Source organism: Sylvia atricapilla, chromosome 8, assembly GCF_009819655.1.
Source record: "Sylvia atricapilla isolate bSylAtr1 chromosome 8, bSylAtr1.pri, whole genome shotgun sequence".
Taxonomy (NCBI): Eukaryota; Metazoa; Chordata; class Aves; order Passeriformes; family Sylviidae; genus Sylvia; species Sylvia atricapilla.
In genome coordinates, this window is record NC_089147.1 from 30,971,083 (window position 1) to 30,986,294 (window position 15,212).

Consider the following 15,212-nt stretch of genomic DNA (forward strand, 5'->3'; position numbering starts at 1 on the left):
CAGGGCTTCTTGTACCATATGTTCCCTCTCATCACTTCCAGGGATTTAAAAAGAGAGGGGACTTTGCTCATCAGGACTGACCCATGTGGGTTCTGCCTGAGTGGGTATGTGGAGGGTTCCTTAGGGCATGCTCCAGAGATTACTGGCATGGTGTGCAGGGATGTTTGTGTCAGAGCTGCGAGGAGGAAGCGCTGGGAGGATCCCACTGTGATGCTGCACAGGAACATGGTGGTGCTTCTCAAGGAGTGGATCTTGACCTCTTCCTGAGAACTGTGAAGGACTTAGGCAGGTTGAGTGATGTTGAAAACACGGACTAATAGGAAGCCAAGGAAATTTTGCTCCTTGCTCTTCTGTCCTTTCGAGCTCAGGTGTTCTCTGTTTGGTGCCTTGAAGTGCATGCACAAATGACACAGACGGTCTTGATCCTTGATAGATTTCTTTGGCATTTTCATTCTGACTGCCTATATGAAAACTTGAAATGATGCTCTAGAAATCTGGAGGGTCCCTGAATTGATGGGCTCTCAGTTACTGCTTTTTAGGCCCTCAGAGCTGACTTTATGAACAGCAGAGGCATGCTTTCGATGGCATCATCCTGTCTTTGCTGAGGAAAACGCTGCCATGTCAGGCACTTTAAGTCAAGCAGGGAGTCTGGCAGGTTTTTTAATGCATGGTTGGGGGTTTTGATTCCTTCTGCTTCCTGGAGAGGCTGGGACTAAAAGCAGGGAGCTTCAGGAGAGCAGAGGGGTGTTGTGTGTTTCCCTGCAGTGATCACGGGGCAGCAGCGGAGCGGCGTCGTCTCTGCGCGGACACGGATCGACGTGCTCCTGGACAGCTTCCGCAGGAAACAGCCCTTCACGCACTTCCTGTCCTTTGCCCTCAACCAGCCTGCCATCCAGGAGAACTTCCTGCACTTCAAGGAGCAGGTGCTGGAGAAGTGCTCAAAGGTAGGGATCCACGTGAGGGTTAGAGTGCAGAGTGCTGTTTCATTTATTGAGAGAGCTCTTTGGCATTTTCCTTGAAGGCCTTATTCTGTTCTGTTTCCTAGGAATGCATTTTCAACTGGCCTTTTATTTAAGTTAGTGGGTCTGCTGTGAATTTGGTGAGTGTTATCGTGAAATTTTCTGTAAAGTGGAGTGGTATACTTAGTGGATTGTTAGTAGAGATTTTTCTAGATGGGGAGATAACTAGGTTTCAAGAGAGGGTTGGGGTTTTTGTTTTTAGTAGGAAAGTCACTAAATAATATAGTGGAGCTGTCTAGATTTTATATGATTTTTTTACATAACCATGAAACCAGGTAGGAATTCACAAATCTGTTGCTGCTTCTGTTTCACTTTTCTTTTGGCTCCTGACAGTGAAGGAAGATGCGTGTCATTGCCAGAGCTGAGCGAGAAATGACTTGGTAACACATGCCATCCTGCAAATCTCATCACTTCCCTTCTTCCCCAGGAGACTTTGTGCTGACAGCACTCCTACTTGCCTTCAGATCTTGTGTTGGGAGGAGCAGGAAATAGTTAGGGAAATGAGGAAGAAAATGAAGGGAAAGCTGTGCATTCCCTGGTTTATTTTAGTGTGCCTCTGATCTGACAGAAGTGGTGTGTCAGTGCACAGGGCTGGTGTTATTAAATGGCCATGTCCTCTGTGTCTGCTGGAGGACATCTCTAGGCAGGAGAGAGGTCTCTCTGTGGCTGCTGCAGGTTGCAGTGCAGACACACTGCAGGGCTCCATGGGCTATTACTCTCCACTTTCATGTCCATCATGTGCCTTGCTAAGGGGAAAATACCGTCTTAGAGATAGAACAGCTTAAGAAGTTTAGTTTCCTGTGTCTTCATGCCATGGGTGTGAATTATCTGATATCTGGGGAGATAGGAGTTTTTGCTCAAGTTCTCATGGTCCTTTGTATGTCAGCTGTTTCATCTCCAAGAGCAGATCTGAGCTGTCTTTGCAGTCTTGTCTTTCCTGGCAGTCAGGATTTAAGTCTCTGTTCTCCCCCCAGCTGCTTAATTCCATGACATCTTAGGAGCTTTCTATCACCTGACATTAAGTACAACTGAAATTGGCCAACAGATCGAGGGATTAGCCAGTGCAATGCCAGGAGAACCTTTCCCTAGGGCTAGGAGGATGATCTCTCCTCATTAGCTGGCAGCACTACCTTTATTAAAGCTCACCTTGATTAAAGGAATGCCCTGCACGCAGGGGGATGGAAACATTAGCCTGAGAAAGTGTTGGCTGGACAGAGTTGGGACCTGGGGCTGGCATCAGTGATGGCCTGGCTCCCTCTGTTGGTTTCTAGTTCCAGTCCTTGTGTGGGACACACCAAAGGTACAGTGAAAGAAGCAGCTCTTTGAGGGGCTGGTGACCTGCACTGGGCTCTGTAGAGGCTGCTTGTGCCCTTGGCTCTGGATTGAGGCTGCTGCTTTCAGTGTGGGGTTTCTCTTACCCTTTATCCCCTTCTACCTATGCTGATGGCTGCTAGAGTCCATTCACTTGGCCTTCCCAGAGGTCTGCCCCTGCTCTGCCTGAAGACTTAGCATCCTGGACTCCATGTATTTGATCCTTCTCCTTCTCTTCCTCCAGCTGCCCGCCAGCAGGTCCCATGGATCTCTGTTGTCCCTCCCTATGGCCTTGCCTGCTGCAGTAACCAGTCTATCCTATAAGCCAAGCACTCCTGGCTTCTGGCTTCCAGTCTGCCCTCGTGTTGGATGAATCTTTTAAGGACCTTTCTAAGTCCTTTCAGTGACACATTTCTAAGATGTGTCTTTTATCCATCTTTGCAGGCAATGCTGTTGTTTGTGCTTTCCTCCAGCGTTTTTAATCCTGCAGCAGACTCACACAGGACTGGCCCTTCTCCCTGCAGAGCACTCATTTTTTCTGCTTCCCGGGTGGATTGCATCTCTGCAGCCCTCCATTGGCCCAGCCTCCACTGGTGATTGTACTTGCTCTCCAAACCCCTGCTGATCTGTCACATTGTTTCTCTCTTGCTCATTCTTAAATGTCAGTTTACATCTCTGGGGGGAGGCGGGGTTGTATGCCGTCCTCTTAAAAAGGTGTTCACAGACTTTGTGCATTCCCCAAGTGTTGTCACTCACATTTGGAGGAAGCTGCCTGGGAACATCTGCAAACCTTTGCATGCTCCTTGTCTCAAGAAAACTGCAACAATCCAGCCTTGGTCAGAGAAGTGCTGAGACCAGGTGCTGGCTATGTTCATCTTTCTTCCTCCTGTGTGACCTTCTGTCTGTCCTGCCGTTTTTGTTCTGTGTCTGGACAGCTCTAAGTCCTGTAAGGGACTGAAATGTGCCTGGCACCGTTTACATCAGCTCTAGAGTTTCAGTTTTCGGTTTGAAACGTAGTACTCAGTCAGCGACAGGTATTGAAGGGGTTGCATATGTGTAGCGTAGGAATATACAGTGCTTTATTTTTCTGCCCTTCCTTCTCCTGGTATTAGCAAAAGGGTTTCTAGATGTATTTATTGCTTCCTGTTAGTTGGAGGAGTACAGTGCAGCCCCGTGCGTCTCTCAATCACTCCTCCAGTCGGTAATGCCACTCTAATACCACTTTATCTCACAGCAGGGTCTGCTAGAAAGCACATCAGTAATGAAAAACAGTAATTCAAAACTGTTCCTCGCAGAGCAATAAAAGAGCTTATAGATTTGTCCAAAGCAATGGGATTTCTCAGAATACTTGGGGAAATCTGAATAGTTTTCACTGACAGAAGCAGGGCGTTTCTCTGCCGGCTGCAAAACATCACAGAATTGGGTAAACTTCAGCCTTTGAATGGGGGTAATAATGGTAAGGAAGGGAAAGGACCACGTTTGTGTGTGTGTGAGGATCTCTTCTGGCCATTGAGCATTTGTGGGGGACTGTATTTCTCTCTGAAGCAGTTACCATGACAACCATTCATTTATATTTTATAGCATTATGTTGGTGGGTATATGCTTTCTAAGTTTTTTTTTTTGTGTGTGTGTCTTTAAAAGCTTTTAGAAGGTAAACCTTGTGCTGAAATACAGAACACTTCAGGTGTTGTTCATGCTGTACAGTCAGGGCTGCCAGGCATATGAGGCAGGGCTGAGGGGAGACTCTTTGAGGTTAATTTAATCTAAATACGGGGAGGTGGCTCACCTGGACAGGCTCATCACTGATGTGGTGCAGTGGGAGGTCCAGGCAGCTGGATGACCTTGGAATTCTCCTCTCACAGTCATGTAGGTGTCAGAGTGAGGAGAACTGAGACGTCTGTCTGAGCATGCAGGTGGAAAAGAGAAGAGACTTTGCAGTAACATTGTTGTGAAAAATCACAGTTGGGTCTTTGAGAGCAGTGCAAACGCAGCGTTTGCAGGCTGAACAGGCTGCATATGTAGCAGGGAAAGGAAACATGATTGCTGTAATATATGGCAACCTGTAAATATCAAACATTGCTAATGAGGTATTGTATCTCAGAGTGGAAGGGACAGAAAGTCGGAGGGTTTTTTGAGCCTGTAGCTCTTCAGTCAGTCCTGTGCAAATGCTGTTTTCCTGGCTCGTTCCTTTGTTTGTGGATCAGGGTGGCAAAGAGCATACAGCTAGCATGCAGTATCCTGCTCTTAAGGAAAACACCCCTGAAAAGCATAAAACTCTGCAAACATTGGGAGCTTCTAAAACAGTAGAGAGGACACAGCCAGGGCAGAAAAGGTAAGGAGCTTGAATCCTTGCTTTGTCATGTAGAAGGGCTGAAGTATTTAGGGGTTTATAGTTTCCCTACTACAGGGTCTCAGATTTGGAGGGACAGCGTGCTTGGGCTTTGCAAAGAGCTGGAGAGAACAGATAAAACCCTTTCTTATGTTCCTTCTAAAGAAGGAGAGCAGAGGTAGAAGTCTGTGGTAGCAGGAGGGAGAAGAAATGACCGAGTGGAAACAAGTTGGGTTTTTTTGACAGTGACAGAGGAGTGTTAGGGAGAGGTTTAAGCTAAAAAGGACAGTCATCACATATGGATAGTGCATAAAGGGATTATTCTTCCTGGCTCTCAATACACCTTAAAGGGCCCAGGTTTGAACAGTAAATTTTTGGAGAGACAATAGGGCAGGTTCCCCTGAGGTGACTCAGTGACTGCTGATCGCACATCATGATCTGGGATTAGAATAATTGTGTTCCAGCCTTTCTGCATCCTAGTGAGCAGCATCCAGCCAGGAAGGGCTGCTGAGACACCCGCAGGAGCGTTGCCGTTCCAGGGAGAGCCACCTCTGATGCAGCATCTATTTTATGTGTGGGAGAAGTGGGATCTGCTGGCCTGTGAAAGAGTAGGGAGTGTAAGCAGGGCTTTGAGGAGCTGCCTGAAATACTAGGGAGTAAACCAGGAGGATTATCTGGGTCTTGGCCTGCTTGCTGTGCTCTGCTCTTCCCTGCTAAACTCCCCAGCAGCAGTAGAGTCGCTCGTGGAGGTGACGTGCCATCATTTGTCAACTCTCAGCCCACACTCAGGTGTTGAAAACCTCAGGAGAAAATGCTGCTTTTGGGGCAGGGTCATGTTTACAGCACAAATCGTGCTGGGGCAGAAAATGAGGGCGAGGCTTTGGCTTTCTGACCTGCAAAGGGCTATGTCACTGTACCTCATTTGTGCACTCTGTGGGAGTGACCTTGGCTGGTTGTCCGTGGCAAGGTTAAATCAAACCTTCTCCCAGTTCCTGTTACTCAAGCTGTTGTTTTGTGATGGGCCAAGTATTCTCTGACTGCAGATATCACTGGAGAAAAAAGGCTGATGGAGAGAAATCATGTCCTGTCATGCATGTGAACAGCAGCGTGAATTAAAGGAAGCCACAAAGCTTTTACTGCAGGGAGGGGAAGGTAGGGAGAAGTTTGATGGGGCCATCCCTGGTTTTTCCCAGGCTATGGCTGCTGGAGCAAGCCCCTGGCCTCTGTTTTGCAGCCTGTCTTGTCCCTAGTCCAGCCCATAAGCTGTGCTGTAAAGAAGGGTCTGCATGTGTTAATTAGGCATGAAAAATGCTGAGTGAGATGTGAGGCATGAAACTCTTGATGGGCTGAGCTACTGCAGCATTTAAACGTCTGAAAGATTTTATTTCAAACTCTGGAGCACAGTAGACACTTCAAAGCTATTGTTCTCAGCTGGTGCAGTCTTTTCAGATGCAGAAAGGCTTCCATGGCCTGGCAGGTTGGCTTCTTCTGGAGTTAAAATTGGAGGTTATTTAATGCGCTGATGGGAAGTGGTCACTAAGTGGAAATAATCGTTTTAATATGGGTGTGTTAACCATCCCTGAGGTATTTTTATGAGCATCCTAGAACAGAATAGCACATTTCTTAAAGCTGGATGCAACCACTGCTTCACCTGGGGACAGTTCCTCCCCAGCAACAACATGTAGCACTTCTTATAAAGAGAATTTAAACTAAATTCATCTCAGCGAACTATAGGGCATATGGGAAGAAGAAAAGTATAATTATCAGAGCTGCTATTAGCTGTGCTTCTGTTGTGAGGTACAACCTGTGTTTAGACAGGATTTAGAGACCATTTAGAGCTTGTCACTACAGCTGGTCTCAGCTTTATTGCACAAGAAATGGACTTAAGTTTCAAATCTGAGCTGGCTTGTGTTGAGTTCATTGCTGGTAGCAGGTGCTGCGTTGATAGCTGTGGAAGTCTCCTCCCAAAAAAACCCACATACAAGTCAGTGTTGCAGGTCCTGGGTCCTGAGTTACAGCCTGGTGTAATGATCTTCCAGGCTGCTGTTCAGCAGCTCTGGAAAAGCAGGCAGGAGGTTGTGGTGGGACTGCATCTCACCTGCCAGGCTGCACTTGCTTCCTCGCAAAGCCTGAGAAATTTTCAACTTCAAGTCATTACCAACCCAACCAGAGGTAAAAGGATTGATGCCAGTGACTTGGTGCCTGCTTTCTGTAGTATTTATCCCTGTGATGGAGCAGGGTGTGTGTGGATGAGGTAAGACACTTCTGTGTGATGGATTGATTTGTAGGATCACGGGGTCAGCAGCAGCCTGTTCCAGAACCCTGCAAAGCTTCACCTGACTCTTGGGACACTGGTGCTCCTGAACGAACAAGAGATCCAGAAGGCCTGTGACCTCCTGCAGCGATGCAAAGAGGACTTTGTGGAGTAAGTGGTGGGGAAGGGATGTCATCACCAAGGCCTTGAGAGGGGGGAAAGCAGCACTCTGTCTTGTCAAGGAACAGTGAGGAGAAGAGCAGCTCAGTAATCTCTCAGATCTAGAAATTTAGAAAAAGGCTGAAATGTTTCAAATGGGGCAGTAGAAATCCCTGAGCAGCCACAGAGAGCCTTACAGCATCTGTAGCTCAGCTCAGACTCTTGACATTCCCTGAAAACCTGCTCTGCTCCCTTCCTTTCCTCCTGTGCATCCCCATTCTTTGTGCATGAGCAGTTTTCTCTGCTGTCTCGTGCCTGCTGCAGAGGGAGGGCTGAGCTCCCTTACCTTTGCATGCTGCCTGCAGTGGGCTCTGGCACTTCCCTCCTGCTTCAGAGCAGCTGCTGAGGTGTCCTTGACATGCATTCCTGGACGAGGGGAGCTGTGTGCAGGGAAGCCATCAGGAGCCTTGTGAGTAATCAGCCTGAAAGGGTCCGTGCCGCTCTGGGAGCATGGCAGCCTCGCTGCCTGTTAACACTGAGCTGCAGATGTTGGGGCTTTAGCTGCAAATGTGGTCCAGTGACACCGTAATTAGCTTATCTCTGGTCAGCTTAGTAATTGAAGATGGCCTGGGGGAATGCTTTATTTATTTATTTCTGCAAAGCCTTTGCACACAGAGCACGGATCCTTCGCATTCATTTATTTGCTGCCTTGGTGCATGAAGAATTTGCCATGCTGTGCCAGCTGATATCTCTGGGAATTAATGCATGGCCAGAATTCATACCTCTGCCTTTAAAAGGATGGCTCCAGTTCAGCTGTTGAGCAGAGATGCAAGTGTGTTTCCAGGGGGAGGCTCTGAATGCAATATTTGGAAAGCACCAGCTTCCTCATAAGTGGGTTGAACTGATGCCGAGAAAATCATTGCTCCCTATTTCCTTTAGTGAAGGGGGAATCAACACTTGAAGGTAACCTTTAGTTTATTTCTCCTTCCACACCCAAGTAAATATACTTGGAAAATTAATTAGGCTCCCTTCCACCTACATAAACCTTCATTAGCTTTCATTTCCTTTTCTAAAGTGCAGGCAGTGCCCTGTGAAGGGTAGCTATGACCTTTTTGACCCTTTTTAGAGTACGTGACCTTTAGTGCTGTTTGTGTGATGTCCATAATAGTACATTTGTGCTGTTTCCCTCCCAGTGACTGTACTGGGAAGGGAAATCACGCTCTGCTTAGTTCACTTGGGAATCTTTGCTGAGAATCTCAAAAGCTGAACAGGTGAGCAAGGTCAGAGTAAAGTCACACTCACCTTGTTAACTGGTGTTTGTTACATCTGCCTGCCCAGACAGTCCCTGTTCTTTCCATGAGCCCTGGGTGTTAAAGGAGGCATCAGTTACTCACAGAGAGCACTGGCTGTGGCGCCAGCCTCCCCGGGATACTCTGCTGAGAAAGGCAAGGAGGCAGCGTGTTGGGAAGCAGATACGTTCTACTGAGCGTTTGCAGGTGTGGGAGTGCACATTTTATCCTGCATGAAGAGCTGGAGCTGATTTTAAACCAGCTCTATTCACTGGTTGGATGTTGCACTCAGCTGTGTTCTGTATCGAGTACGTTTCCCAACAAAAATCAGAGAGCTGGAGACATTATGGTTGGTCTTTTCACAGGCAAGCGGGAGCCTCTCTGCGATGAGAGGTAAACCACTTACTTCTGGTGGGTTTTCTGACATGTGGGTGGAGATCTCCATGTTGAGGTGGCCTGTGAGCACTGACAAGTTGACTTAATGTGTGTCTGAAACACTGAATGTATGAATTTAAATTCTTTTACCACTTGGGTTGATAAGGCAATAGCAGCTGTAGCCTTTTGAGTTTTTAGGAATTTGGGAGATTTTTTGAGTTTGGGTCTTTTCATGCAAACAAGCTGAAAAATAGGGGACAGAAAATAACTCCTCAGTGGAGTTCACTGCCCCATAGGCTCTGTATAGCATTTTAATCCCACTTAACATCAAATTTGTGTCTCACTGTGGCAAAAAGAGTATCTAATCTCATTGCTGTAGTAAACCCAAATGTTGGGTATGTGCAGGAGGAGCACTGTGTGTTGCATTTCAAGAGCTAGTGTGATGTTCTGCTTTTTAACATTAGGGATTTCTTGGGTTTTAGCCAAATTACTGGAGGCCAGCCGCTGGCTGTGGAGGTGGCAGGAGTGGAGTACATGAATGATGACCCTGCCATGACAGATGTCCTTTACGCCAAAGTCCACATGAAGGATGGCTCAGACAGGTGAGTTCCCCGTGCTCCTGTCTTTCCTTCCTCCCTGGAGTGCCACGGAAACCCTCTGGAGCTGGTGGCAGTCCTCAGGCCAGCAGTCATGAAAATGAAGTCATTCTTGCTCCCTGAATAGGTTAAGGCAGTGATGTGTTTGCTGTTTAAATCAGTCACTGGTGGTGCAGCTGAAGGATGTAGTTTGTTTCTGCAGCAGTCTGTCAGGTTGAATAATGGAGTCACAGCTCGCATGGGGATAAGATGGCCAAGAAGATACTCCTGAGATGACTTAGAAGGCAGGATGATTTGGCCTCTACTGTCTAGTTCCCAACCTGCAATCCAGATTAGTCTGGACAGCCTGGTGTATTCTACAGCACTTAATTATTCTTAAAACCCAGTTAGCCCAGAAGGTCCTCAGAAGAGCATGACCTGATTACAGAGTTGGTTTGTGTGTCTGTAGCAGCCTGGAATGAGTGCTGGGTTTGAAATGCCTCTTGGAGCTGCTGCTGCTGCAAAATCTGGAAGCCTGGTTGGTGTCAGCTCGAGTGCTTGTGCTGTTCACCACTGTGGTTGATGGCTTCAGCTCCACAAACAGCATTGCCCAGGGTGTGGTGGTGTCTGGACAACCTTCATTTGTCTTGCTTTTGACAAGGACTACGTCACCAGTGGCAGCACCATCTTTTCTCTTGGTGCTTTCTGGAAGACTGAGGAAACATGGATGGGGCTTGGAGCACCCTGGTCTAGTGGAAGGTGTCTCTGCCCACAGCAGCCTTTGGAACCAGATAATCTTTAGCACCTCTTCCAACCCAAACCATTGTAGATTCTGTGATTAACATAAGAGCTGTTGTACTCTGTGCTGCTCTCTGCCAGAAATAGGGGAGGGGAGTAACCAAAAGAGCTTTACCTCCTGTCTCTGAGCCTCAGCCTTCTCTTTGCCTGACAGCACTGCCCTTTTGTTGTTTGTTCCCATTGCTAGAGGACAGCAGGAGCTAGCAGAGGAGCAGGGAGCAGTACAGCTGGAGGGGGGAGGCTGTGAGGAGAGACTGGCTCAGGGAAGAAGGGATGTGTTCTGGCATATCCTGTCCCTGAGGGTTGAGATGCAGGGGGAGGGGCTTGTTTAAAACCACACTTTGGAGGCTATTTTGAAGCAAGAGATAGGAAGTGGGATAAGGAAATGAGTGGGAAAATGAAAAATGTAAGAACTGCTGGAAGGCAGTAGGAATTGAAGTATCTTCCTTTTCTTGGCTTTTTTACTTTGAAGTCTGTCCTACCCTGGAAGAGGTGAGATAAAAACCAATGAGGTGGGTGGAGAACCAGGGCAAGGCAGGGATCAGCCAGGAGACAGAGCACAGGGAGAAAGAGGGCAGATGCACTTGGAAAGGTGAGATGGAGACACGCACTGGATGACCCAAATGCCCTTCGGTGGTTTTCTGTTGTAGAGAGCATCTAAAATACCAGCTCTGGGAGCTGAGGTCTAGGCCTCTTCTCCTGAGTCACTGAGCTCTGGCTCTCTCTGAGGTGCAGTGCTTGCCAGTCTGGTTGCATCTGAAAATAAGTCTGTGGCCTGAGGAGCTGGGAGAGGAATCCTGTAGAGCATAAACTGGGCCTAAATTGACAGTAATGCCTAGCCTGCCTCTGGGGACAACTTGAATTGTTGGTACTTGCACCATGCTCTGTTTCAGATGGGAACTTTATCCTGTGTATATTTTTGTGTGATGAGAACCCGTTTAGGCATAATGCTGCAGAAAGTGTTGATGTGCAGCAGGGGTGGCAGAGCTGCTTTGGGCAGGGGAGAGAAGTGAGGTCTTCAAATCCACCTTGCCTTGAAACTGCAAACAGCACTCCCCACCTCCTCAGGAAAGGACTGATGTCCTTCACAGAGGTTTTGAAGAAAACCAGACCTTGTGCTTTGCGTAGCACCTGGAAACTGCCAACCTTTTCTTCCATAGAACCTGTTTTGCTTTTTGCATAGCAGCAGGCTCAGAGAAGGTCAAGCAATTTTAAGTTTTAATCCTTGGTCCAGACTAGTCCTGCCTTCACCTGCAAAGTATTTCACAGAATCACAGAATAGGCTGAGTTGAAAGGGACCCATCAGTATCATCAAGTCAATTCCTTGCTCTGGCCAGGACACCCCAACAGCACCACTCTGTCCCTGAGAGTGTTGTCCAAATGCCCCTGGAGCTCTGGCAGCCTTGGGGCCAGTGACAATTCCATGAGAGTCTGTTCAGTGCCCCACCACCATCTCAGTGAAGCACCTTCTCCTGATACCATTCATTTGGCACTTCTCTCCTTATATAGTTCCTTAGCTCTTAGCAAACATCCAGAAGAAAATTTAGCATTGCAGAGGGGAAAAAAAAAAGTACTGGAATGCAGCTTTGGATTGGATTTTTTGAATTGGAAAGATGGAAAGCAGCTTTTCCTTCCTTTGAGGTTCCAGCAGACACTGTGTTGGACTAGCAGTGATTATAAAGAGGGAACAAATGGTGATCTCTCCAGAAAACCCTGCTTTGTTTTCTGGCCTGTGACACAGATCATTGCTGAACAGCTCCTTGAGCCTCTTGCCTGCTGAAACTTGACTTGCCTTGCTTAGGGAAATGGGAAGGCAGTTTCTGAGCTGCAAGGCCAATACTAGAGGATAGTAGCAGCCATGTGGTTTCCTGTGCTGGATCAGACAGCTGCAGCCTGTGCTGGAGAGAGGTGTGTGCCTTCCTGTCTCATGCAAGATGTCCTGTTAGTTCTGTGTAGTTCCTGGCATGGCTGAGGGGTGGAGTTCCTTCCTGATCTTTGGATGATCTTGATCAGCTTAAGCTGTAAAGCAGGAGATTTGATTTATCCTGACTTAGCTTGCATAACTGCAGACAGAATTAGGGGTTGGCAAGCCCTTCTGCACATATAATGGCTCAGACTGAAAGAGGGATCATGCTCTGATGCCTCCCACATGGCAAATAATTTCCATTATAATTCATTCTAATTTGTTTTATTTCCTTGATTAACTTTATAACATAATAAAGCACCATTTTCAGTTGAGCTATTCTCTGTTAATTTGTTTTAGTATTGTCTGTAATGATATTCATTTAATCTTTGTCATTGCTAATTTTAAAAATCACTGAAGTAAAGCCAGAAAATAGTAGAAAGCCATGACAATTGGTCGCTGGAGAGTCTTGCAGTGGTCACATGGGGGCTGGCAGGCCGTGAGGGGCAGTCCAAAGCCAGCAGTGGGGTTGGAGCTGGCAGCCAGAGCATGGCAGGCTCTGGGGACAGGCCACGCTCTGCCACAGCTGAGACACCAATGTGGTGGCACCTCACGGAGCAGAAAGCTCGCTAATCCCTGGGACGTGCTGAGAGAAGCTCAGATTCTTCTGCATAGACTTAATACCCTCTGGCCTTATTTTCGGGGATGGGAAGCTCTCATTCTGGCATATCCTCGCTGCCTTTGGTAAGAATCAGGCACTGCAGACATTTTTTGGGCACGGCAGCAGTTCCTTCAGCTCCTTAGACATGAGTACATTGCTCTGATCACTGCCTCTGCTGCCTGTTCTAGCGTGGGTCTGCCCCTCAGATCCTGACAGTCCAGGCCAGGCACAAAGGTGGGAATAGGTCCTTGGATTTTGCTTGCTCAGTAGCTCCAAAGCTGGAGTGTTCACCAGGATGTGCTGACTGGGTTTGTCCCCCGGTCACCACATTCTGGGCTCTCCCAGAAAGCCGGCCCAGTGACTGAGTTGGTTACCTGGGACAGAGAGGATCCAGGCTGCAGCAGTCCCTGAGCAGATCCTCCGGGAGTTGAGGTGCCCGAGCCCCTGCGGGTGTGCAGATTTTAGCATTTGCAAAGAGTCACATTGTGTTTCCTGGCAGTAGAAAGATGCATCCTTCAGCTCCCAGTAACATCTGTCACTGCGAGCGAGCTCTCCGCTGTGCTAAATCTGCCCTTCCTCGTGGAATATTTGCAGCAGAAGCCATCACAGAGGAAGCTTTGCACAACAGTCGGAACTTTTTGCATTAAAGCTGAATCCTGATGCCTCTGCTCTCTTTCCATCGGGGACTAGCTCCCTTTCCTGTATGCATGCAGAGACTTCATTTCACACTTGCTGCCCTCCTGGCTGAAAAGCCAAAAGCTGATGATGCAGAGGCTCCTTGTTTTACGTGGCCCTGTTTCTTTCTCTTTGTGCCTTCCCAGATTGCAGATGGTCGCTGATCAGCTGGTGGAGCGGTTTGTGGCCTCTGGTCTGATGCTTAAAGAATGGGATAGGGTGAAGCTGCATGCCACAGTCATGAACACTCTCTTCAGGAAAGATCCAAGTACGTACAGAGTCTCCATCCTTGCTGCTAAAGTAGTCCTGTTGCTCAGCAGATGCTTTTGTTGTTTGCTTTTTCAGTGTGGTTTTTCTTACCTACAGAGCTGGGGGGCAGATGTCTGCAGATAAAACCCAGAAGTAAATGAAAAAAAGCAATGAACGAGAGTCATAGATTGAAAAACTTGACACCCAGTAGGACTCGTAGTATCTGGGCTAGGGAAAAATATGTTCAAGTAAAATCATAGAATGTCCTAAGTGGGAAGAGACCCACAGGGATCATCCAGTCCAGCTCCTGGTCCTGGCCAGGACACCCCAACAATCCCACCCTGTGCCTGAGAGCACTGTCCAGATGCTCCTGGAGCTCTGACAGCCTTGGAGCTCTGACCATTTCTTGGGGAGCCTGGGCAGTGTTCCCTCTGAGGGAAGAATCCTTTCCCAATATCCAACCTCCCCTGGCACAGCTCCAGCAATGCCCCTGGGTTCTGTCCCTGGTCACAGAGAGCAGAGATCAGAGTTGCTCCTGCACTGCCCTTTGTGAGGAAGGTGCAGCCCCTGATGAGGTCTCCCCTCAGTCTCCTGGGGATGAACAGAGCAAGTGACCTCAGCTGCTCCTCATGGAGGTGAGATCTTGGACTCTTTGTGTCCCTGTGTTAAACTGAAACTGGATAACAACTCCATGTGTTGTGCTGACTTTCAAACAAGATGAAAACATAATCCTCTTTGGTTAACTTAGAGATTACCAATTTCTTTAGGAAAGTGATTCCATTGTCTTTCTCCTTAAATCAGATGCAGACGGCTGCGAAGCTGAATGTGAGCTATTCTTAAGTGTATGGCATCTGCTGTCTCTGCCAAAAGATTGTCTCCTCTGGCTGTCTGTAGCATCATTCTGATCACATTACTTTATAAAGCAGCCCTAAAGCATCATCTTTGGGGAGGGGCAGTGTGTCACAGCCTGGTTCTCCATGTGCAAACGTGCGTGCTCTGGCACGGTGGCCCCTGTGCACTGCAATAGATTGTGTCAAGAATTCTTTAGTTGTTGCCTCTCTGAATCTCTGTGGGGACAGTGATAACAGCAGGTGATTTGTGTCATTGTTTTCTGGGCAGGCTTTGGGTCTGACTGCTGCTGAAGTCAAACAAGCACACCCAGGGTGTTGAAACCCTGTAAAGATGGGGTTCAGCTCTTAAACTGAGCCCTGAAAATGTGACCTCAGAGTGCTGATGTGGCTCTGTGTGAGGGGAGGCACATGGGCAGCTAAGTCTGGCATCCTGAGTCTGTATTCTGGCACGACCCCAGGAGGCATGCAAGGCATTCAGACACAATGGGGAGAGCATTCCGGCAGCATTCTGCAGGCAGCCATAGAAGTCGCTTTGTATTCCATACAGGATTTGAACAGCAAGCTGGATGTGAGAGGGACCTCATAGTTAATGAAGGAGATGAAAAAGAAATACTGAATATATTCACCAAGTGAGGCAGAGGTCCTGTGGAAAGAACAGATCATGTACTTGGGGATTATATAAAAATCCAGACATGCTCTTGGGGAATGGATCTCAGACGTAGGCTTTTGGCAGTTCCTGTAGGCCTAGGTTGCTATTCTGAATG

The 15,212-nt window shown here is 47.8% G+C and overlaps 1 protein-coding gene across 4 annotated transcripts in view; it reads left to right on the plus strand.

Annotated features, from left to right (window-relative positions):
* Positions 1-15,212, plus strand: part of ASCC1 (activating signal cointegrator 1 complex subunit 1) — a 34,991-nt gene that overhangs the window by 4,384 nt on the left and 15,395 nt on the right. For all 4 annotated transcript variants that reach the window (XM_066324287.1, XM_066324285.1, XM_066324284.1 and 1 more), the window contains exons 5-8: positions 766-944; positions 6,948-7,084; positions 9,219-9,338; positions 13,495-13,616. In XM_066324287.1, the coding sequence (XP_066180384.1) occupies positions 766-944; positions 6,948-7,084; positions 9,219-9,338; positions 13,495-13,616 (558 nt within the window). The remainder of the gene's footprint in view (positions 1-765; positions 945-6,947; positions 7,085-9,218; positions 9,339-13,494; positions 13,617-15,212) is intronic.